This window comes from Trichophyton verrucosum, assembly GCF_000151505.1.
Source record: "Trichophyton verrucosum HKI 0517 chromosome Unknown contig01031_1.f1.exp, whole genome shotgun sequence".
Classification (NCBI taxonomy): domain Eukaryota; kingdom Fungi; phylum Ascomycota; class Eurotiomycetes; order Onygenales; family Arthrodermataceae; genus Trichophyton; species Trichophyton verrucosum.
Window position 1 is genome coordinate 1 of NW_003315183.1, and position 23542 is coordinate 23542.

General features: G+C 44.5%; 10 protein-coding genes across 10 annotated transcripts; 5 read left to right on the forward strand and 5 right to left on the reverse strand.

Moving 5' to 3' along the window:
• Positions 1-3893: 3893 nt before the first annotated feature.
• Positions 3894-4145, forward strand: TRV_07605 (uncharacterized protein; the record flags this gene model as incomplete). Its single annotated transcript, XM_003018323.1, has 1 exon — positions 3894-4145. A coding segment is annotated over one exon (252 nt), but the record flags the coding sequence as incomplete, so codon positions are not given.
• A 350-nt stretch (positions 4146-4495) lies between these two features.
• TRV_07606 (uncharacterized protein) lies at positions 4496-4957 on the reverse strand (the record flags this gene model as incomplete). Its single annotated transcript, XM_003018324.1, has 1 exon — positions 4496-4957. One exon carries the CDS (start codon positions 4955-4957, stop codon positions 4496-4498), a length of 462 nt encoding a protein of 153 aa, XP_003018370.1.
• Positions 4958-5238: 281 nt separating this feature from the next.
• On the reverse strand, positions 5239-6909 carry TRV_07607 (uncharacterized protein; the record flags this gene model as incomplete). Its single annotated transcript, XM_003018325.1, has 1 exon — positions 5239-6909. The coding sequence occupies one exon, from the start codon at positions 6907-6909 to the stop codon at positions 5239-5241; it is 1671 nt and encodes a 556-aa protein (XP_003018371.1).
• A 190-nt stretch (positions 6910-7099) lies between these two features.
• On the forward strand, positions 7100-9995 carry TRV_07608 (uncharacterized protein; the record flags this gene model as incomplete). Its single annotated transcript, XM_003018326.1, has 2 exons — positions 7100-7418; positions 7495-9995. The coding sequence occupies 2 exons, from the start codon at positions 7100-7102 to the stop codon at positions 9993-9995; spliced, it is 2820 nt and encodes a 939-aa protein (XP_003018372.1).
• A 1794-nt stretch (positions 9996-11789) lies between these two features.
• Positions 11790-12847, forward strand: TRV_07609 (RTA1 domain protein, putative; the record flags this gene model as incomplete). Its single annotated transcript, XM_003018327.1, has 2 exons — positions 11790-11936; positions 12005-12847. 2 exons carry the CDS (start codon positions 11790-11792, stop codon positions 12845-12847), a joined length of 990 nt encoding a protein of 329 aa, XP_003018373.1.
• A 326-nt stretch (positions 12848-13173) lies between these two features.
• Positions 13174-14687, reverse strand: TRV_07610 (uncharacterized protein; the record flags this gene model as incomplete). Its single annotated transcript, XM_003018328.1, has 4 exons — positions 13174-14022; positions 14087-14141; positions 14220-14545; positions 14616-14687. The coding sequence occupies 4 exons, from the start codon at positions 14685-14687 to the stop codon at positions 13174-13176; spliced, it is 1302 nt and encodes a 433-aa protein (XP_003018374.1).
• A 655-nt stretch (positions 14688-15342) lies between these two features.
• TRV_07611 (uncharacterized protein) lies at positions 15343-18567 on the reverse strand (the record flags this gene model as incomplete). The annotated part of the gene is made up of 4 exons (XM_003018329.1): positions 15343-16073; positions 16130-17141; positions 17202-17633; positions 17701-18567. 4 exons carry the CDS (start codon positions 18565-18567, stop codon positions 15343-15345), a joined length of 3042 nt encoding a protein of 1013 aa, XP_003018375.1.
• An 843-nt stretch (positions 18568-19410) lies between these two features.
• On the forward strand, positions 19411-20454 carry TRV_07612 (uncharacterized protein; the record flags this gene model as incomplete). The annotated part of the gene is made up of 3 exons (XM_003018330.1): positions 19411-19559; positions 19691-19999; positions 20076-20454. The coding sequence occupies 3 exons, from the start codon at positions 19411-19413 to the stop codon at positions 20452-20454; spliced, it is 837 nt and encodes a 278-aa protein (XP_003018376.1).
• A 531-nt stretch (positions 20455-20985) lies between these two features.
• TRV_07613 (peroxisomal membrane protein receptor Pex19, putative) lies at positions 20986-22239 on the forward strand (the record flags this gene model as incomplete). The annotated part of the gene is made up of 3 exons (XM_003018331.1): positions 20986-21127; positions 21210-22084; positions 22138-22239. 3 exons carry the CDS (start codon positions 20986-20988, stop codon positions 22237-22239), a joined length of 1119 nt encoding a protein of 372 aa, XP_003018377.1.
• Positions 22240-22681: 442 nt separating this feature from the next.
• Positions 22682-23451, reverse strand: TRV_07614 (uncharacterized protein; the record flags this gene model as incomplete). Its single annotated transcript, XM_003018332.1, has 2 exons — positions 22682-22893; positions 22956-23451. 2 exons carry the CDS (start codon positions 23449-23451, stop codon positions 22682-22684), a joined length of 708 nt encoding a protein of 235 aa, XP_003018378.1.
• Positions 23452-23542: the final 91 nt, after the last annotated feature.

Sequence of the window (23542 nt, forward strand, 5' to 3'; positions counted from 1 at the left end):
GATATAATATATTATAGTATATATAAAATATATTTATATGGCTAATTACTAGCGGAGTATATATTATAGAGTAGAAGAAGGAAGTAGTAAAATATATAATATTAGAATTATAGTATATAGAGTAGTGATATAGTAGTCTTCCTTTATTATTATAGAATTTATTTATAGGTAGTATATATTTATAGAGAGAGTAGATTTTTATTATACTAGGAGGTATACTAGATAACCACTATAATAGTTACCCTAGTTAGTACTCTAACTATATTATTTAAGTAGAATATTCTACAGCCTAATAGTTACTATAGATATTATAGGTCTAGTAAACTTAGCTATTATATATAAAATTAGTGGTAGAAATATTATAGTAGTAAATTAAGTAGCTTTATAGATTCAATAATAAAGGTAAGTAAGTATAGTTATAGTATTAGTAGTATAACTCTCTATAAGTACTATAAGTAAGTAAATTTCTTTAACTAGAATGAAAATTACTAATTAGCTATATAGAATAGTAGAAGTAATAAAATTATCGATCTATAAGTATATCTATAGTATAATAAGTATTATAAATAAAATATAAAATCCATAGTAAATAGTATAAAGGTTATAAAGCTATAAATATAAGTATTATTTAGAAAAAGAATATATAGAAATAGTAGTAAAGTAATGAAAAAAAGAGTAGTTATACTGGAAAAAAAAATCTAAATTATATAAATATTAAAATTTATAAATATATTATTTCATTATATTAGGGGGATTTCCAAATAGCTGAAGACTACCTACTTTTTTCTATAGAGTACTAGTAGTACTAGCAAGACCTTCCTTTATAAGGCTTTATATAATTAGTCATATACTAATAGCTAGACTATAATATATATAATTTTATATAGTATTATAATTATCCTTGTACCTAATAAAACTACTATATATTTATAATTTAAAATATCTATTAATATATACGAAATATCTACTTTATTAATTATAGTTAGGTCTACTATAGGCTACTATATATATTTTATCTTTCTTATAATATAGAATAAGGTTTTAATATAGTACTATTTTTATATAAAAGTTATAAGTTAGCTACTTAAAGATCTATAAGATAATACTATAGATCTATTTAGTAGTATTTTAGTTCTATTAGAAGGTAACTTTATTTAGATATTACCTATTATATAGTATAGTAATGGAATTATAATAATATTTATAAGTATTTAGTACTCTTTTATATAGCTATTATTAAAGGTATTATAGCTATATTAGAATATATATCTATAGCCTAATATAAACTTCTAGTTATTTATAATTTAGCTTATATATTTACCTTATAATATTTCCCTATATGGTATTATTAATATTCTACTATATATTAGATATAAATATATAATTAAGGATTTTTATAGTTATATATTTTTATTTAATTATCTTTCATCTACTATAAATCATAATACTTCTACTACTTAATGGTTTTTTTCTTATTAGACTATTCTTATAGTCTATAATAATAAACTACAAGCTATTAATAAGATAATATTTAAATATTTTCTAGATTCTATCTATATTTATCTAGTTATAAATTTAATTATTATAGATTTCTAGAATACCTCTAGTATTAAAGAATTTATATATAGGTATTTATATTCTATTAAAATACTAGATATACCTTCTTCTAATTTATAGTTAAAGATTAGTATACTTATTATATTTTTTTATAATTTATAATCCAGGGAATGGCTCTATAATAGTACTGGATTAATTATTACTTAGCTATATTAATATTTAATTAAAATAATTATTATTAGTAGCTTATATAATAAATACTACTACCTTATCCTTTATATTAATTTATAATTATTAGTAGGCGAGCTACTATTTATATTAAATTCTAAAAAATTTCCAGTTACTCTCCATTTTATAATAATCATTAATAAATTATAAAGCTAGTTTCTTAACTATATTAGTATTAATTTATATTCTTTAGTATTTATATATAGTTAGTTATATATTATTTTCTTATATATAATAAATATTTAAAATTTTATAATTCTATTAATATAAATATTTAATAGTATTATTTAGAATATTATATATTTAGAAGTTCTTATAGAGATTAGTATTGGTATATAAGAGAATATAATATTATTATATTTATTATTCTATTCTATAAATAGGCTAAACTCTTATAGTTAGTAATTATGGTTATAGAGATATATTTATATTTCTAAATTTATTTTATTATTATTAAACTCTATATTTATTATAATTATAATCTCTCTTTTTTTTTATTTATAATCTTCTTAAAGCCCTCGAAACCTATATTTATAATAAAAATTTTTATAATTTTACCAGTTATAATAATAAAATTAGATTATATAATTATATTTTTTTCATTATTTGAAACCCTAGCCTATATTAAAATAATTCTATTTATTAATATTATAAGCTCTACTTCTAGCTACTTTATAGTTTATTTCAGAATTTCCATTTATACTATTATACTTATAAATAAGGTATTAGTAGTAAATATAACTATAATAAAGTAGTAGTATAAGTATCTAATTTTTTCTTTATAGATCTTTATATTTATAATAGGCTATTTATAGCTATTAATAATAATAGAAAACCCCTTATTTATAATAGTATTCAAAATTAGTAGAGGGTTATAGCTACTACTCCCTTTTTTAATATTTTTTTTTAGCTACTTTATAGTTAGCTAAATTTCCTTCTTCTTACTTTTACCCTTTTTAGGTAAGGTAGAGCTCTCTATTATATATATTAGATAATATACTAATTATTTTTATAGATATAAAATATATCTATATAAAATAAATAATAAGTTCTCAAATTATTAAAATAGTAATTTATATAGCTACTAGAGAATATATCTTTTATAATAATATATTCAGTAAATAAGCTAACTCTTTTCTTATAGTACTTATAGATAGTAGAGGGTTACTAATTATAAAATTATATAATAATCAATTTATAATTAATAGCTCTACCTAAGTTTAAATTTATAGTTTTAATATATTTATAAAGCTTAAGTTATCTAATATATTTAATAACCATAAGTATATTAATAATATTTATTATTTTCTCCTTAAAAATCATAGCCTTAATTTTATTAGTCTCGAGTTATCTCCACTTCTATAAAACTTTTAATATCTTAGGAGCAAACTATAATATCTTATTTAGTATCTAGCTATAGGGGCTATTAGGGCTAGAGCTACTACTATTATTATTAGTACTTATTCTATAGGCTATATAGATAGAAGGAGCTATAAGTAGGCGAATATATAGATATAGATATAGATATAAATATAAATATAGATACTTACTAAATTAGTAAATTTAAGTAGGGGTTTATTTATAAATATACGTATAACTAAGCGAGGTAAAAATTTCTAGTATATATTTCATTACTAATTGCTTATTAATATAATATATCCGCCAATTAGCGAGCGTAGCGAGCGCTCCTCACTAGTTATTGAAAAGAAAAAAAACAAGCTGGATACAGCCTTCATTCCCTGCAGGCGGCGAGCCAACGAGCGGGCGGTAAATACGAGAGGCTTTCTGACTTGCATGGCCCACGAACTCCACTGCAGCGACGGCTTGTTGGTGGTGAGTTCTAGGGCTGCAAGGCCAGGTCAGCATTCACTACAGAAGATAATATATATTAAGAGATAGTAGTAGTAGTTGATTTTTTTTTATATATTTTATTTTATTTGACATTAATGTTTATTTGTTCGAGTTTTGGTTGTTTTAAGAGATGGTGGATGTATGATGATGTGTATGATACACAGAGTGCTGGATATATCAACCCTGTAAGTGACGCCCAAGCACCAGAGTACATCAAGTGTGTCGGAAGAGCTACTTAGAAGAGCTACTTCACATAGAATTTGTTAAGATACTGCGCACTAGGCTTCTCCGAAAGGCAGCGAGTCGGAAACCCGCTACGACGTATAGAAGGCGGCGGTGGCTTAGTGTACGACTCATCTATCGAGGTAGATGAAGCCGATGAGAGGGCCGGTGAGGCCGATGATGATGATGATGATGATGATGAAGGGCTCTGGATCACTGGCCCGAGGGACCTGGCGGCATTCGAGATTCCAGAGACGACAGAGGCATACTTGCCTCTCGTTGCCTAGATAGCGATGGGGTCAGTATTACTCCTCTCCTCCACCTTTCCTTGAATGAAAGACACCAGCTTACACTCCCATAGGGAGAATCATAGCACAGGGCGTAATATAGGGAGTCCCCTAGTGCTTTGCTTCCCATCAAAGTCTCCATTTCTTCCTGTGAAAGAGAATATAGCGTTGAGCCTGTCCCCTTGAAGCGAAATGAAACATTCTGGACTCGCGAGTCGGAGACGGGCACTTCCCAGCGAGTTGCTACCCATTCGTGTAAGAAGGCATCCACTTCTTCCTGGGAAGCTGACGGGCTTGGGAACGTAGGCAGACCGGATGATTTGGCCATAACCGGGCGGTCGGTTGATTTGCTAGATTGCTGCGTGTGTTATTCGCTTGGTTGGTAGCAGGATGTTGAGCTGTCGAGTAGACCACGAAGCTGAGATGGCGTCTGAAGATAGAAGACAGCCATGGTATGGTTGAGAAGAGGAAGTAGGAGAAAAAGAGAACAACGGAATCTGGTAGTGGTAATATATATGAAAGATGTCACTGTAGAAGGCGATGACAGCTGTGACCCTTGGTTCAAAAAGGCGTGGAAACGGAAGCACGCAAAGTCTATGACATAATGCCACTGAATTTTCCACTACCTTGTTTGGAGGACCAGCTGGTAACTTCCATCTCTTTCTTCTTGTTTCGGCTCTTTGTGCAAGGATGACGCCAGTTTTCTTGCCGTTGGCAGGACACCGGGCTGAGTCAATGCGGGTTGTAAAAAAGACATATGCTGAAACAGCATGGAAATCGGCATAGACCTGTATAGACTGAGCTATGTACATGGCTTCAAACGAAGTCTGTACAGGTAGAGCTCTCCGTGGAGAAGCTGAGTGGCAGCGTTGCAGTTCTTAGTAACAGACTACGAACGGCTCGCCACTGAGGCTGGAGGCTTCTAGTTCGTGTCTTGTGGAGTGTCTGCGGTGTCTAACAGAGCCACAGGTTTAGGGGATTGTAATAATAACCCCCGGAGATGATGAAATAACGGGACGGGTTTACCACGTCCTCGGGCATCGGCGACTTGGGGTAGACAAAGGGGGACAAAGTACCCCGGGTGCGTGGGCATTCAAGTAAACGATAGCCTGGAAACAAGGTCACTGGCTGAAACCACTTGGTCGCTTTGTTGTTTCTGCTGCCGTTGCCTTTTGGTAGACTGGGTTGCCGTATCATCCGGGAGGAGGTCCTTGGTAAAGCTGATCACTTCTGATGCAGCAGCATATTGTTTCTGCTCAAGGCACAACGAAGCCAGCCGGAACGAAAGATGGAGTAAGCGTTCGATGTTATCACGATCCGACCTTTTATAGTTCCGGATATATTCAAGTGAGGACGTGACATTGGGTTCAGTGGGGTGATAAACGGGCAAGAAGGCAGCCCAGAGCCGGTTCGGAAGTAAGAGACAAATGGAATAGAAAGCGTTGAACAGTTCCGGTCGGATGTTTTCTACAGCTGAGGCATGCTCCGGAGCTGAAATCCACTGGGCAAGGTAGTACGCCGTCGGACGGAAAGGGTATGTAGGCACTGCATGGCTGCCTGGCTCGACTATCTCACATCTCCAGGAGGCATCTGAGGCTCGTATGAAGAAAGCAAGGGCATCGTTGATGCTGCCTCTGCCGTACTTGACTTCTGCAGCAACGTACTCGTACATGATGTTGAACTCGAGGAAGCTCCCGTCGTCAGCGTGCTTCGGCTGTCTGTGGGCGGGACGGTAGGCTCTAGCAAGCTGTAGCCAGTCCATCACGGTACGCTGGCGTCTCTCAACAGCCAGATAGGGCATTGCCAGCGCCATGGTGTGTCTATTGCCAAAGAATCGCTTCTTGGACTCACTATCCGCGGCCATGAACCAGGAGATGATGCGTGCACCACCTCCAGACTTCTTCAGCACCTTAAGCGCCTCTTCATCAGACATGCTACGCAGAGACGACCTGTGAGCCTTGAGACAGTCATGCAGCCACTGACTGTCTGCCCTCCCGGAGGCCATGGCATCGTCCAATGCTCCGAAGGGGTCATCTTGTATCTGCTTCCCGTTCCATATATCCCGGGCTCCCAGCGTCGACGGCACCGTATTGAACAAGGGATGCTCGAGGATCGAGTTTAGATGTCTCTCCGTTGCTGTAGACCGGGCATCGGCCTTGCTGCTCCCACCAGCTCTGCCGGCCGCGTCTGGCGGGTTGCTGCTGCTGTCCGGCGAGCTGACGGGGGGGTGTCTGCTGTCGAGATGCCGCCGGAAGGACGAGGTGAGCAGGTTGAGCAGCTGCTGGGACTCGCGGGAGGTCTTGGGCAGCGGCGGATGGATCTTTCTTGCCAGCGAGGTGAAGTATCTCTTCATCGTCATTGTGCCTGTAGATGTTCTTCTGGTCTTCTTCCTCGTCGTCGTCGTCGTTGTTGTTGTTGTCGTCCTTCTATCAGCGCATCGAGACGCCTTGACCGCCAACGCCAACGCCAACGTCAACGCCAACTTCAGCTCCTTTCTATATCCTCTTATACGGCTATATCTTCGTCTTCTTCTTCGTCCTCTGCCCTTGACATCATCGTCACGATCGTCTCCCGTCTCCTCAGGCCGACTTCCAATCACCTCGCTTACGGAAGAAAGCTTCTCCGTGTCCATCGCGAAACTCGCCCCAAAGCAAACGAAATCATCCTGGAAGCAAAAGAAAGACTCCCAAGTCGCTTTTTCAATATCTTCATTCTTCAGCTTCATCTTCTTTCTTCTCTTCCAGTCACACATCGCAGTTGTCATTCTCCTCTGAATTTCCAACTTACTCCTCTGTCCGCCGCTTGGTTGCGAGAGGTTGTGCTTCATATCTGCCCCAGGCTGATTGTTGGCCGTCGAAAATTCTCCCTCACACGACCTGCTGCATCTCTGCAGTCCCTCGACTCTCACGCCCTTTCGTTGACGCTCTGCTTTTCTCTACATCAGTCCCTTAGCTATGTCTGAGGTGCAATCAAGGCCGTCTGCCTCGCGTGGGCGCGGCTCAGCGCGTGGTGGACGGGGTGGCCACATCTCTAGAGGCGGCCGGGGCGGCGCCAGGTCGACAGCGGCAGCGAAGTCTGCTGCGGCCAGCCAGGAGACCGCTGCTGATACCTCGCACGAAGACGAAGGAGAGATTGGCCAGCTGAAGAAGAAGTATGCCGGCAGTCTGTCGACGATAAAGGAGCTCTTCGCAGACTGGACGGATGAGGACTTGGTTTTTGCCCTCGAGGACGCCAACGGCGATCTGGAAGTGGCCATTGAACGCATCACAGAAGGTTGGCCTTTGTTGTGCATTTCCTCTGCATAGATATCCATAACACATGTGTTCCTTTACTGACCGTTATCTGATAGGAAACGTCTCCCAGTGGGGTGAGGTAAAGAAAAAGAGCTCTGATCGCACCCGGCAAAAGGCCTCGTCCAAGGATGCCCACCCTATTAGCGGAGAGCAGAACATCCCCCCATCAAGACCAGGACGTGGACGCGGAGGCTTCGACCAGCGTGGCCGTGGTCGTGGAGATCGTGGCCGTGGTGGCCGTGGTGGACGAGCTGGTTCCCATGCGCCTCTCCAACCTTCTCAGGCCAACGGCACTACTTCGAACCTGACTCCTACGGATGGCTGGGATTCTAATTCAGCAGTAGAGCCCCCGGCGGGCGTCGAGTCCTCTGCTGTCGAGTCCAAGCCTCAGCCGGAATGGAATACTGTCCAGGAGACTCCCAAGGTTGCCGTAGAGCAGTCAACTCAGAAGAGCAGTCTGATCCCTGAAGGCTCGAAGAGAGGTTGGGCCAGCTTGTTTGCGAAGCCAGCTCCGGAACCCGTCAAGGAACCCCCATTGACCACTGCCCCAAGTGCACCTGAGAAACCCGCCGAAGCTCCTGTGGAGCCCAGTGTCCCCGAACCAGCCCCTGCTGCCGCAACTGAACCAGAACTTCTCCCTAATGACCAACAACAAGAAAATGCCGAACAACAACAACAACAACAGCCACCAATAGCTCCCGCGCAACAACAACAACCAGTACCGGTACCAGTACCAAAACCAGTCGAACAGCCCAGACCTGTTATCCCACAACAACCACCAGCTCCCCCATCTGTATCTGTCCCTGCCGAACCTGAAGCCCCTGCTCAACCTGACACTGAATCTCCTGCTGACATCGAAAAGGAACCTGCCTCTCAACATAAGCAACAGCAACAGCAACAGCCTCAAGCCCGCACCCCCGCTACCTCCTATGCCTATCCCAAGGGTCCTGCGGCCGGTACCGCTCGCGGACCAAATTTCCAGCGCCGTGTTATGGAACAGCAAGAACCCGTTGTTATGCCCGGAAACCACGCCGTGGACCGTGCCACTGTCCAGTTTGGCAGCATGGGCCTGAACGGATCTACTACTGATGTTAACATTGATGAAGAACGAGAAGAACCAGAAACCCGCCCTCAGCCTCCTCAACACTCCCCCGTTGCTCCCCGTGCCTCTCTCCCTCCCTCAACCAGACCCGTTGCCGTACCTGAAACCACCGCCACTGTCCCCCGACCCGCCCCGGGCCTCCCCCCAGCCCCTGTTGCTTCTGCTGACACTCCATTCAACGACTTCTCCCGGTACGGTGATGCTCAAAAGCCATATGATATCTTCAACCAACAGGCCGATCAACAGGCCCAGCAACCACAGAGCCAGGAACCATTCTCCAACCAAGGAATTCCATCCCAACCTGCTGCCGTCACAACTGCTGCCGACTACTCTGCCTTCTACGGAGCTGACCAGTCCCGCAACCCATACTACTACAGCGCATATGGCCAACCTCAGGATCCTGCCGCCAGCCAGCGTGTGGGTGCCGGATTCGCTGCCAGCGGAGCCGAATCACAACCTCAAGTTCCCGCCTCGCAGCCTCCTGGCCGTTATGCGCATGCTGAAGCTCCTAATAGTGGCCAGAACACTCCCCAGCCTGTTGTTCCTGGCCAAGTACAGTCTGCCCAGCAGCCATCACACCACATGCCTCAGAGCCAGGGAGCGCATGCTGGATTCAACTACGGCTATCCTTACTACACTAACCCTCACTACCCCAATGCATACATGAACCAAATGACTCAGCATCAGCAACACCAGTACGGCCGCAACCGTCCAATGTACGATGATGCTCGCCGATATGAGGAGCAGCAGCAGCAGCAACAGCAGCAGCAGCAGCAGCATTACCTTCCTCACCAATCCCAGTACGCTTACGGCACCCAGTACGCCCCTTATGGCAAGGGTGGAATGTACAGCCAACAGCCTCAGCAACACGGTTTCGGCTATGAGTCTTCCCCAGCCAACACCGCTGCCTTTAACCAGTCGGCTGCTCCCCAGCGTGACACCGCTACATACGGACGAGCTGGCTCCGCTCAGCCTGCCGATGGTCAACAGCAACAGTCCACCGGCGCCAATGCATTCAGCGGCATTCCCGATGTCTTTGGTCGAACTCAGTCCGGCTTTGGCCAGAACCAGCCTATCCCTTCTCAGCAGGCAACCAGCGCTGACGAGACAGGCAGTTCCAAGGCCTACGATTCCTCGAAGACTGGTGGCCCATCCCCATCTGTCTCCCAGGTCAACCGCCCTGGCTCTGCTGCTAACAATGCACCGCACCAGCCGGCCACCACCGGACAGTCTGGCCTTCCCCCAGTCCCCGCTGCCCAGCAAGCCAACCAACAAGCTTTTGGCGGTTACCCTCACCTCAACCAGCAGTATGGCGGTCTAGGAGGTCTGGGTGCCCACCAAGCTGGTACCACTCACCAGGCCACCGCATACAACAACTACGGTGCTGGATTTGGCAGCAACTACTACGGTAACAACGGCCGCGGCGGTGGTTGGGGTGGAAACTATGGCCACTAAGCATCAGAGTCATGTTTATGCCATGCTATGCCTTAAAACTACCCAGGGAAACGTTTGAGGAGATTCTCGACCACAAAAGATAAAAACAAATGAAAAAAACGAAGAGAAACGAAAAGAATGAAAAACGACTTAAATGGAAAAGAAATAACTATGGGAACTGGTGGACCTTTTTTTTACTATTATTTCACTCTGTTTTTTTTTTTTTTTTTTTTTGTCCTCCTCTCTTACTCTCGCACACTTGCATACCTAACTCTACTCCGTACTTTATTCTGCGCTGACTTGACCTGAAACCTTTCACTTATCTCTTTTTGCGATTGGGGAATGGGGAAATGGGATTGTTGCTGTTTCTGCTGTTTTTTTATTTCAGTTTCTTCATTTATTATTTCTTTTCTCTGTTACTCTTACGCGATGCCTATATTACCTTTTTCCTCCTTTCTCTCTTACTTTCATCTTCTCTTTGCCATTTTCCTGGGAGCCCTGGCTGTGAATGTCTCTTTTCCTCTTCTCTCTTAAACCAATCAAATGATGTTTTTTTTTGTTTTCAAATTCTGCTCGTCTGCATTACGGGCTCCTTTCATCGAAATCAATATTGAGGTTGTTTTTCAAGGGCGTGTTGCCAACGGGATGCAATGTGCATTGCGTTCCTGCGGACAGACACAACCACCAGTTCAAACTTGGCTTTGGCTTCTTCCGTGCATTCTGGTATGGCATGATACCGCTGGACTTGTCTACGCGCTTTAATCATTCTCTTCTCGGTGTGTTTCTTTCACCAGGAGTTCGGCTGCTAATGCTCGAACTGTACAGCTAATCAACTTGAATGGGACGGAGGGCAGAGAGGACAAAGGAAGATCATCCCCAGGCGTCATTCGTTTCGTGCAGAGGAAAAGGGAAAGGGAAAGGATATAAAAAGAAATTGTCTTGCCGTGGTATTATCTATCCTCTCTGTTGTCGGGTTCAGTCGTTATATCAGTCAGCCGTCAGCGACCAAAACTGACCTGGCTTGTACCATCACCACCATATCTTACTCTAATGCTGTTGTTTTCATTCGTTTCTCTTGTACCCTGATAGCCCCTTAGTTGCATGGCTTGCATTCAATTTGCTGCATCTTTAGGAAATTGAGAACCGAGTTGACCCTTTCCACTCTTGCTACACGTACTACAGCACCAGCATTGGTAGATAGTTATCCCAGCATCACCGACTCGATATCAAGTTCGGCCAGCTTACGTCTCCCCCGACGAATCGCGCCCCGTTTTGAATCGGCCGCAGAAGACTTGTGAGGGATTCAAGTTTTAGTTAGTGTTTGCAGATACGAGGAATGCGATCCAGCCCCGTAGTCGCAGCAGCCGCATCGAGTGCCCAGAAGCTGACGACAGCAACATGCGTGGACCTGCTCTTTGGCTCTATCTCGATCCTTCGGGGAGAACTGTCCGTTTGATACCCAGAACCACGTTCGCTAGCTAAGCATGGGCGAAGCTCCTAGCGTTCTGTTCGACCAGGGGAGAGAGCTCGAAGGAACTCGTCGGATTGGCTCGCATTCCTCGCATTGGGGCTTGATTGATACAAGACTTTTCTGCGGGCTTCGAAGGGATCACTGATTCCAGAATTAGAAACTCATTCGTAACCACTCTATCTATATGGGATGCCATATTGAAAGATGGACATGGGCTCAAGATACTATTATGGCGGACGAGAAGATGTATATATATATTCAACTTCATTCCCACTCTTGAACCCATGGAATCATCTTCAGATACCAATACAAGTTTCCGTATAAACCCCTGAAAGGCATCCATGATGTCTTCGTGTGAAGGAGTTGATTTTATCAATAACGATGACGTGACATGGCAGTATTGTCCGACATTCGCACCGGCGGTTCTCTTTGCTGTGCTCTTCTTCCTTACCACTGGAAGCCACATTATGCAAGCCTTTACATTCAAGAAGGTCAGCAAGGTTCTTTCATTTCTATCACATCAGAGTTGCAAACGAAACTGACTCGTTTCTTCATATAGACATTCTCATGGGTCATCATAGTTGGCGGCGCATGGGAAGCCATTGCCTATGGCCTACGAGCAGCTGGCGCAAAGAATATATATCAAAAGGGGTTCGGCCTGCCTCATCATATCCTCATTGCCCTAGCTCCCCTATGGATAAACGCATATGTCTACATGGTTCTTGGGAGGATGGTGCACTTCTTCCTCCCTGATAAGAGATGTTTCGGTATCTCAGCCAGAAGACTGACGGTCATCTTCGTCTGCTTGGATATCTTTGCTTTCCTCACCCAGGGAGCCTCAACCAGTCTTTTGAATTCAGACTCTGCAAGCTCTATCAAGATCGGGATCAACCTTTGTACGTTTACTTCATTAACTCTTCAAACGAGTCAATTCCCTAACATGAGCATAGATATGGGAGGTATTGGCCTTCAGGAGCTCTTCATCTTAATATTTATTGGCCTTGCGGTTCGGTTCCAGTACAAGATGGCCATCGTCGAACAGACAGAGCATTCCAATGGTCCATGGAGGCCTCTTCTGTACACTGTTTATGCAACTCTGGTTCTGATCACCATAAGAATCATCTATCGACTAGTTGAGTACTCGGGAGGCCTTCATTCAGCTATCGCCACAAACGAAGCAGCCTTTTATATCCTCGATGCAACCCCCATGTTCCTAGCCCTGTTTGCACTGAACATCTTCCATCCTGGTAGATTCCTTGTCGGACCTGGAAGTGAGTTTGAGAAGAAGCCAAAGAAGGCTAAGAAGCGCAAGAACAAGAATAAGTCGGGGAGTGGGAAATGGATACTGGATGACGATGGCCAGGGGCACTTTGAGGAGCTGCCCTTAGATGAACGGGTATGACCGGTATGATAATCATTTGCTTGATCTACTAATGTACGGTTGGAGGCCTCTATGATGTATGAAGAAACAGAAAAGTCTGCTCCCTGCTCATTGTATCGCGCTATTTCTTCTCTATCTAATGTTAAAATAGAATCAATAGACGGAATGAACTCATAGTAAATAACCCTACAGCAGCTCACGCAGCCATGGAATGCAATTATAGTAGGGGCAAACCCAATGGGAAAATGAAAGACATCAAAGCTTTAATATGCAATGCAAGGGGGAAGGACGATACGCCGTAATTCATGTTGAAAAGGTGTGCTGCACACCTTGTCAAGGGTGAAAAATTAATTGGCGGTAGGCGGGCTTACAGCAAGGCCGACCCCCTTCGCAGAATCGGCGTGATAGGGCGACTTTGCATCCTTGGATCGAGCAGAATCAAATCTCCAGACGCCACCAGTCTTGTCGGAATCAATGAAGCTACAAGCTGATGATGAGCCGTCAGTTCCAAAGCCAACCGTCTTCAGCAGATTCTTGAAAACCGTGTTGTCCTCGTTGTCGCCATCGCTGCCATCTAGATCGATGCGCTTGAAAAAACGTCTTTCCCATTCCCGCTTCTCTTCAGCTTCGACCTTTCGAAGCTCTCTTTGCGCATTCTCGATCTTCGATTTAGCTGCTGATAGCGCATCCATGTCCCCCGTTTCAACTGCAGCGGCAACATCCCTCCATGCACGTCTGGACTCATATATATCCTGCTCTTCAATAGGAGCAATAGTCAAGGGGGTGGTCTTGGACTTCTTGACATCAAAGCTGTCAATCTCTTTCTTGGTTGAAGCATCCTTGATACTGAACGAATCCGACCACTGGCCATCGACGGTGTATAGGGGACGTTTTTCGCCCTCACTCTGCTTATATAGTATAGCAGAAAAGCTGTTCTTTTTGCCGCTTAGCCAGCCGCGACCAGAATAGTCAATCTTGGCCATGTACCCTGTTGAACTAGTGATATAAGTGCACTTGTTAAGTTCAACGAATGGGGTTCCATAGATCAAGGACTCGATGTGCAACGACGGCAGTGAGATGAGGTAAGTCTCCTTTTCAGTGGAACCTGGGGTCGGGAAAGACAAAAGGGCGTGGCCGATCTGCTTAACATTGATGGTATTTGAAAATGACGCTTTCTGAGCATTGTATCCTTGTAGCTATTCCTCCGGCGATCCCACGTCAGCAAAACACTATGTCAGTACTGTGAGCGAGGTAACTAACCTGGACACCATGCTTCTGGTTTTCGATAGCGTACGCTGTAACGGGAGGGTGATGACTATAGCGTATAATGTTAGCAAGTCAAAAAGTTGAAATGCTGGTCCGGTATTATCTTGGTGGAGTGACGTCTGCATACTTCACTTGTTCACTGAATAACAGGGTATCGCCGACATCTCCGTCATCAGCCCATTTCCCTAGATATAGCTCACCCAGAAACGGGTTTAATGGTTTCTTTTCACTTCCTAGCTTCTCACTTCGACTGCAGTACTGCTGGTGTAGAGTGCTAAGGAACCACTTCAAAACTAACAGAGCACGCTTCTGAGGGTCCTGCTCGCGTGACGGTGCGACTAGCAGGGCGGGGTGCTCGGCCCAGTATGCAGAGAACTCAACCAGGGAGGTAGACGAAATGATAAACGGGGGCGCTGTAAGGGAGGATAGATCGCCGTTAAATGAAGCAATGGACTATGGATTTCTGTTAGATTAACTAGGCTCCTATATGGGTATTGTTGCTGGGGAGCGGGGAACTCGTTACCTTGAGGAAGGTAGCCCAAGACCCCTTGCTAGATGCAGGAACGCCAGAGCCTACGTCCTTTGAAGCCGACATATTTCAGCACTGTCGGCCAAAACTGTTCTCCTTCTCTGCTGTATAACGTGTGAAACTCGAGTGTGAAGATGACGGGGAGTTTGGTGATGAAATGACGAGCAAGTCGAAGATCGGAACTTGGCCCTGGAGCATTTTATATCGATGCTTACTTAATAACCTTTTTGGTAACAAAAAAAGCTAAAGTGCATAAAGAAGGCGAGCGACGTCATAATTTCTTGGCAGCTAGTCTGTATCAGGACTAGCACAGAGATCGGGTTCCTGATGACGTAAGCGTAGATGTCATCGTTTAATGTTGAGGTCCTTCTTATACGTTTTTATAGGTGTAAAAAGAGACGATAAAAGCAGAGACACTGAATTAAAAAGTGGACAAAGTGATTAATTGAGATAAAATAAGCCAGTCTAGGTTGTCCTAAGTAACTCGAGCTCTAGTTGAATGCGCAGTCCTTATCATGCAAATAGATCCCCAAAGGTGAAAAGAAAAAAAAAGGCTATGTTACAAGTGGTACCAATCCATGCACTTTTAGATACATCTCCCGCCACACGGGAGCCTCTGAGTTGTGGCTATGTTGCCTTAATCCTATACGTTTGGACGATAGCCTCCTATGTGGTTCAGTTAGTTTAATCGCCAGTTTGCAGGGATGATGGCGGGACTAGGCTACCACATACCATACTGGGGGTACTGGTGTGAGCCAGCACCAGTTTGCTGTGAGAGTCGAAGCTGTGATACACTAGAAGGCAGCTCGATCTGACGGAGGAGATTCACCATCATCTCGGGTGAAAACCTAGTTGCGTCGTATGTAGAGGCTGGAGGAATGATGCTTAGAAGGTATACGACATCTCTAGGTAGGGGTCCTGCTGAAGGAGGTGGCTGCTGTGGCTGCTTCCTTGCAGCAGTCGGGCCACCACTAGAGCCGTTGGACTGTAGTCGTTTCTGCTGTTCACGTCTTCCAGCGGCTCCTTTCAGCGGAGATTCGGCACGGATGAATTTTCGTGGCCGGTTTAATTCGTCACTATATTCGTCAAGGGGGAAGGATCGTTTAGGAGAGTGAGTGTTGCTAGTTGGATGGCGGATAGAAGGTGAGTTGGGCCGAGAGCTGGGCTCTTCGAGGGATGAAATCGTTCTGGGTTTTAGTTGGCTTGGTGATAGAATCGGCTGGAAGGTGGTAGGGTCAAAGGATGGAGCGGAGAATCGGTGGGAAAACTGCTTCAGAGAAGGATCCTCGGGGAACAATTCTCTCATCCTGGCCTCCAAGTTATTTATTTGTACCAAATCCCCATATCGGGATTCATATTCATGCAAAAAGGCAAAAATGGGTTTGGCTTTTGCAACATTCTTCGGATTTGAGGCAAGTCTCCGAACAGTGGTTTCAAAAACTGCCCGTGCATCTATAAACGATAAGTTAGAGGAGTTATTCACTGAGATAACGCGAAAGTTAACATACTCGTAATATCATTAATATCAATCAGATGCTTGAGATACTCCAAAGCAAACACTTCATCTTCTGGGAAGAGCTTTGCACCTCTCTCAAAAATTTTGGTTGCGGCAGGGTCCTTGTAACAGTGGTATTCCAACAAGGCACTGGCAATATAAATATCACTGGTGATACGCCCGCGTTTACGCGCATCTGCGAATATCTGACGGGATCCGGCAATTTCACCAGGCTTGCCTTTCCCTTGGATACGGCGCATTGCCCTCATCAATGCAATCCAGACAAAGGATATGGCCTTGGAGAGAACGCCGACTTTTGCGGCGTAATCTTTTTTCACTGACTCGATCTCCTTCGCTTTGGCACTTTCTTGAGTTGGCGGGTTACCCGTTTCGTCATCATCATCATCATCATCATTTTCGAGCTGAGTTGGCTGCTCGGGTTCTGCCTGTGCAGCTTGTTCTTCGAGCTTGGCAATATCCGTTGCCTCCTGAGCTCGCACCTGGGCTATTAATTCATAAAGTGCGTCAAGTAACTTGTCGTAAGGCTCTCTGACAAGGGTACCACGTTTCTTAGGGTCCTGTTCCGAAACTGAGGATAACTCAAGTCGATCGGCACGTTTAAAGGCAAGGAGACAGCTCTCTGGGTTCGCTTCTATACCTTGTTTTAAAAAGTCATTTCCTTCGGTTTCCATGCTATTCTGGAAACAGAAATCTGCGGTATCGAAAAACACCTCTGGCACAAATCGTAATGCCATAAGTGCTTGCTTGTAGACGTATAGAACTCGTTGCTTGTAGCTAGCCAAGTCCTCTTCTTTGAGAACCAGAGGGTCATCTTTTTCCCACTGTATCCAACGTTTCCAGATTTCAACTTGCTTGGAGAAAGAAAAATCCCCTTCATACCCTGGGGCTGGAGGTAGATGGGGGAGTGATGATCTGACAAGTTCCTTGGTGATGTTTTGAAGTTCAGTATAAGAGCTCCTTGCCGTCATGTAGGAGGGAGATTTATCTTGTATGAATTTGCGCCCCTAAGCGAATAGTTAGCAAATCCCTAATAATATACTACTAGTCTAGGGTATTCCACTTACCGTAAGCTTGTTAAGGCCCATCTCAAACTGATCATACTCTTTCCAAAGAGTATTGACAGACTGCGTAGGAATACAAATTGCCCGCTGGTATGCCTTTCTCAGAAGATCCATCTTCTGCTGGTCTTGCCAACCAGAACCTCCAATATTACCAGGCCCCGAACGGAGAAATTGGATGTAATCAACCCAGATATTACCCGAGTCCTTATCGATGCCAATATGTTGAAGTGCAAGATCATAGGCCGACGTGATGGTTCGTCGTGCATCGCCACTCGTATCGGTGGTCAAGTTATTACGACGGCGGACATAATCCAAATACAACGACCAGAGCTGGACATTAGGAATAGATAAAAGGCATTTAGTAAATATCTGCTCCAACTTGTACAGTTCGTTATTTTCGGACTCCATGGTGGCATATTCGACCCATTGCTCAGCCTAGCAAATCGTTAGAAATGGGGTTTGATGTAATTGCAACGAAGATAAAACTAGGATAACAACGTACCGCTGATGGAAAGACTTTGAAAAACCTCTCATAAACCTGTCTGGCGCTATCAAGCTTATTCCTGCTGCGATGTTCGCTAATTAATTCCAGCCATGCCTCTGTATCGCCACGAGGATCAGCTTTTATTCTATCCTCCAGGATGCCAACTCGGTCATGCGGCAGACGGGTCCTAGAGGCGGCTGCAGCAACCGGCGGCGTGGAAGGTAGGGAGCTGTTCGCGGATTGAATAGCGGATCGTCCTGGGGTCTTTGATTCTCCTTGCATTGGTTTAGGTGCACTATCGTTCTGCACAGTATAAGCAACGTGGGAATCAGAAGCAGGAAGATTAATGGAAACAGGTGGAGTGTTTTGATCTGAGGCAATATTTTGCTGTTGTACATGGAAATGTGAAACAGGTTCATTTATATTTTCAGAAAGAGAGCGCTGAGACATGTCTGCAGAAGTAGATATTGAATTCTGAACTTGGGCTGATAAGGCCGCAGCTGGCGGTTCATACTCTGCGTCCCCTCCATCTTCATCACCTGTTGACCCCTCCTCAAAGACACCAATCTGGGATATTGTGGTAGAACCTTTGGGCTCTGCCCCAGACGGGGTAAGTGAAAAGGTCGAATCATTGTTGTTATAGGACTCCCCAGGCATCCTTTCAGGCAAATTCGCGCCTGGAGCAGGGGTTGAGGTGGAAGAGCTGGCAAAAGGAGACATATGAGGAATCGTATTATAATTTGAAGCTGCTATATTTGCAGGAAACTGCTCTTGAATTGTTTCAGAAGGATCATAGTCGTCCGAGTCTGACCCAGCCGTGGCATCAGCATCTGTATTCAAATTTTGAGACTGCAGGTATCCTTGTTCAGCTCCCTCCTCCGCCATGTTTGCTCTCTATAAGATGGCAAACGGGTATTCGAATGTCCTTCTTTTTTCTTCCTGTGCTCTCTGTCTGGAGGAGTAAGAAATGGTTTGATTAGCTCAAGTCGAAACGTGAAATGAAATCGCAGGCGTTCGTTACCGACCTTTAGGAGAAAGAAGGAAAAAACTTCCCCTTCCCAGCTAACGGCGCAAATGGGCGAAAACCAACGAGGAAGAGGAAGGGCTACCTGCTGTATGTCAGAGGCTGGTGTGGTTGTTTGGTGAAAACTTCGAGCAAGCTTGTAAGCGTCTTTCCAGGTGTTGGTTGTCAGGAAAAAAGCTCGGAAGTTCTTTGGTCGCGTCACGTGACAGATAGGACGCCCGCGGGCAAACCAAGGCGCGGAGAAGTGAAAGACAGCTGAGACCAAGGGCAGTTGGAGCGCGAAACGAAGACACAAAGGAATTAATCGCTGAAATTCAGTTCTCCTGCCGGGATCTCCTATAGCTTTCATAAAGAAAACAGCACGAACTGCTGCACATCTGCTGTATCACCTTTTGCTATTCTTGAATGCGCCACCGAGCTTCATCACGTGATAGAATTCCTTACATAAGCATTATATAACATTTCTCACTAATCAAGACGCGAACTTTTAGTTTTGCTAAATTGGTTTTCCGCGTCGCATCGAGAAAGACGAAAGAAAAGAAAAACCCGCTTTCCTCACGCATAACGAACGATTTCCCCCGCCACAGCGCAGCGCGACTAGATACTTTGCCCCGGGGAGACAGCAGCCAGCTCCTCTTGTCGAGCCAGCGTGATAGAACGGGTTGACTCTTTTTGACTTGACTTGAGATTGCACATACGTCGAGATGTCGGTGGTTTCGCTGCTTGGTGTACGGGTGGTGAACAACCCGGCCCCCTTTACCGCCCCTTACGAGTTCGAGATCACATTCGAGTGTCTGGAACAACTACAAAAAGGTGTGGTAGATAAACACTCTGGTGAAAAATATTTTGATTTGTTTGAATTTTTGTTCTAATCGGCTCATTTCTAGATCTGGAGTGGAAACTGACTTACGTCGGTTCTGCGACTTCGTAAGTCTGACATTGAGAACGGCGATTGTAGGAGAGCACGCAAGTCTGACTGATTAGGTCTGAGTATGACCAGGAGCTTGATTCGCTATTAGTCGGCCCAATCCCAGTTGGTGTCAACAAGTTTATATTTGAGGCCGATCCTCCAGATTTAAAGAGAATACCTACGTCAGAGATTCTGGGAGTCACGGTCATCCTTCTTACATGCAGCTACGATGGTAGAGAGTTTGTTCGAGTTGGATACTACGTCAACAATGAATACGACTCGGAAGAATTAAATGCAGAGCCGCCGACCAAACCGATTATCGAGAGAGTTGTACGCAATGTACTAGCGAAGAAGCCTCGAGTCACACGGTTTGCAATCAAATGGTAAGCTTGTGCTGAACGTTTGTTCCTTTCCGTATGGTTTAATGGTTAGATACTGATGTGCGCTGTTTGAAACTAGGGATTCTGAGGATTCTGCGCCTGCAGAGTATCCCCCAGACCAGCCGGATGTAGATGCACTTGATGATGATGGCACAGCTTATGGCGCTGAGGAGGTAGAACTTCAGGCCGCACTTGAGAAGGAACTGGAAGAGTTGGATAGAGAAGAAGCGAACAATGATGGCATGGAAATTGAGGGCCCCGCTGCCGACGAGGGCAATGCAGATGAAGACGATGATGAAGCCGGAAGTGAAGATTTGGAAGAAGAGAGTAGTGAGAGCGAGGACGAGGGCGACGGTGACGAAGACGTCGAAATGGGCGATGGAGATCCCGCTGACAACAATCAGTCCGACCCCAAGACCGCTGAAGCGCAGCAACAGTCCGAAGTCATGGTCCATTAACCGAACATAGGTTTGTCTATGTTGGCTCCGACGACAGCTCTAAATACATACGACACGCGAACCATCCTGTTGGTTACGAATGCATGCACATTTAATGATTTGACAGACGTCTTTTGCGATATATAGTTATCTACTATATGGACCTTATATCAGGCCACCATAAATCTCTCTGGGTCATTTCCTTCCTCAGATCTCAATGTGGATATTCCTATGGCGTTAGTTAGCAATGAATGAAACAAAACACCAATCCAGTGGCCGCTTCTTATTGTTGTAACACAAGCTGTAGTTAAATAATTACCTTCTGCTGTGCCAGGGGTTTAAGGCTAGTGATTCGAGCCGAGGCACGAAGGAGGGGCCGCCACTTTGAAGGAGAAGAACATCCCTGCCGACAACCTATTTTAAACATACTTACAGCAGTTGGCCAGCATAAATTTTACGGCCAGGAACAATACAACAGCGAACTGGAGCCGGGAGGATACTTTTATTTGACGAGATCAGTCCTATATTTACCTTGGAGAGCTGTCATATACCATGGCCGACACAAACACGCCTACACCTGCAGAGAAAGAAGCCATACCAGTCGCCGAAGTCCAGCCACCAAAACCCGAGGAAGTGAAGAACGAGCTGCCTACACAAGCGGAGGAAGAGGAATCAGACTGGGAAGAGCTTGATGGTAAGAGCGCCAATCCATACGCTGAGCTAGCTATGTGTATAAATATATATTGGAGTCTCTGGAAATGCTGACTATATGGTAGATGTTTTGGATGACTTCTCTGCGACGAAGACCACCTCCCAAGCCGCGCAAGACAAGATAATACCAGAGTCTCAAGAAAAGCAAGAAAAGTCAAATTCAGAACTATCAGCTGCCGACCAGGATGCCCTATTAAAACAACTAGAGGCTGGGATGGCTGAATTGATGGGCGCTCTCCCCACAGATGCGAGCGGGCAGCAGACAAAAGAGGGAGACTCCTCGAAGGAGAAAACGAACGATATACCAGGGATGCCGCAATCTCCCGGAAACGAAGACTGGAATGCACTGACAGAAGAACTCGAGAAGAAAGGATTTACGATGACAGATGTGATGAAACTTATGATGGGTGAGGAGTTAATGACAGGCGGAGAAGGCGTCACTGGAATGGACGGGTCAACGACTACAGATAAAGCATCAGGCACAGCGAAGCAGCCATCGCCCTCGACGAAAAAAGGGGAAGATAACTTCCAGGAAACGATTCAAAGGACGATGGAACGAATGCAAGAGTCAGGTGACAAAGCCACCGCAGAAGTCAACGAAAGCGGGAATGAAGACGTATTGATGCAAATTCTCAAGGCAATGGAGAGCAGCGGCCTTGCTGGTGCTGGCGAGGGAGACGATGGGAACCTCGATAAGCTTTTCATGGGGATTATGGAGCAATTGTCGAACAAGGAGATGTTATATGAACCTTTGAAGGAACTTGATGACAAGTTCGGTCCTTGGTTGAGAGAGAACAAGGAAAAGATAGGGAAGGAGGATCGAGAGAGATACGAATTGCAGGCCTCCCTGGTATCTGATATTGTTCGGAAGTTCGAAGAGAAGAACTTTTCAGATGATAAACCCGAGGACAGAGCTTACATTTGGGAGAAGATGCAAAAGGTACGTAGGAGTCTTTCTGCTGTGACTGTATTTCGCTCTGACTTATTCATTAGATGCAAGCCGCTGGAAGTCCTCCAGATGATCTCATATCTGCTCCATTTATGGACGAATCAAAACTCCAGGCACTTGGTCAAGAAGGGTGCGCGCAGCAATAATTTTAATATACCAATACTGCCCATTTCCCTCCATATATCAAAAACCGTCAGTGTACTGTACATAAATTTACACCCTTTCACTAGCCATCTTCGCGATTTATTTCCAACAGGGCAGGAAAGAGAATGAGATGTTAGCTGTCTGTGTCGACACGCGTTTTCAGGAAGTAGCTTTGATACATGTGAATGTTGCAAAGCTAAATCTTGATATGTCGCCTTTGACCAAAAAAAAAAAAAAAAGGAACCTTCTTGCATCTTGAGCGTGGAGGGTTCATATACAAATATAACCGCGGTTATAGATGGCCATAGCCGACATATCTTGAGAACAGAAAGCTTTTCGTTCCCGTCGGTAACTTGAGTTGATCAGCAATAACCTACCACCATTACCGCAACGCTGCTAATCCGAAACGAACAAAGGAAAATTTCTGGGATATCAAGAATTGATTCAAGTACCCGACATATCCATCTGTTGATGAGACTGAGACTCGATTTGATCAATGAGATCAACTAAAAGTCCGTCTTCTTCCATGTCACCGTAGAGTATATCGCTATTAAGCGGCTCTTCAGCAGCACAGGTGTCCGGCATATCTTCAGCTAATGTCATGTATTCATTCTCCTCCTGAGCAATAAAGTCTTCAAGAAGAGATTCGTCGATATCTATACGTAGAAATTAGCCTTGTGTCGAATGAGTGTCATAAAAAATAGCACCGTCCTCTCACCTTTATCTTCCTCTTGTGGGTAAGCATCTACATAGTCATCACCTTCATCCTCTTCTATATTATCGAGTTGAGGTCCTGACTTCGCCATCTCCTCTTCAAACCGCTTCCTCTGCTCCAGGAAATCACTTCTCTGAATCTGGTCACTCCGCGCCTCGAACTTATCCGACTGCCGACTGCGTTTGACTTTGTTCAGAAAGCTATCCCGTCGGGATTCTCTAGATTGCCGCTCTGCTACCCGTGCAGCAGGCCGGGCTATAGATGATGCATATCGTTGTGCAAAACGCGAATTGGATGTCCGTGTGGAGCCCGGGTGCGGCGGAGATGATAGGGAAAATGTGAATGGTGTTGAGTCAAGTTGATTTGTACCTGAATGACCTCTATTTTCTGGCGATAAGGGGGTATTTTGATCCGACATAGAGTATGCAAGTGTCGTGCCGAATTGACCAAAAGGACGTGGAAGTGGCTGGGGGATGGCGGGTTGTGGGAAGGCGAACATGTTGTAGCTTAAATAAAGCTCGCAATCATAACCGGGAATAAAATGACAACCTCGCTGAGCAGTATTTTTAAGGTATCCTTAGGTGTATCGA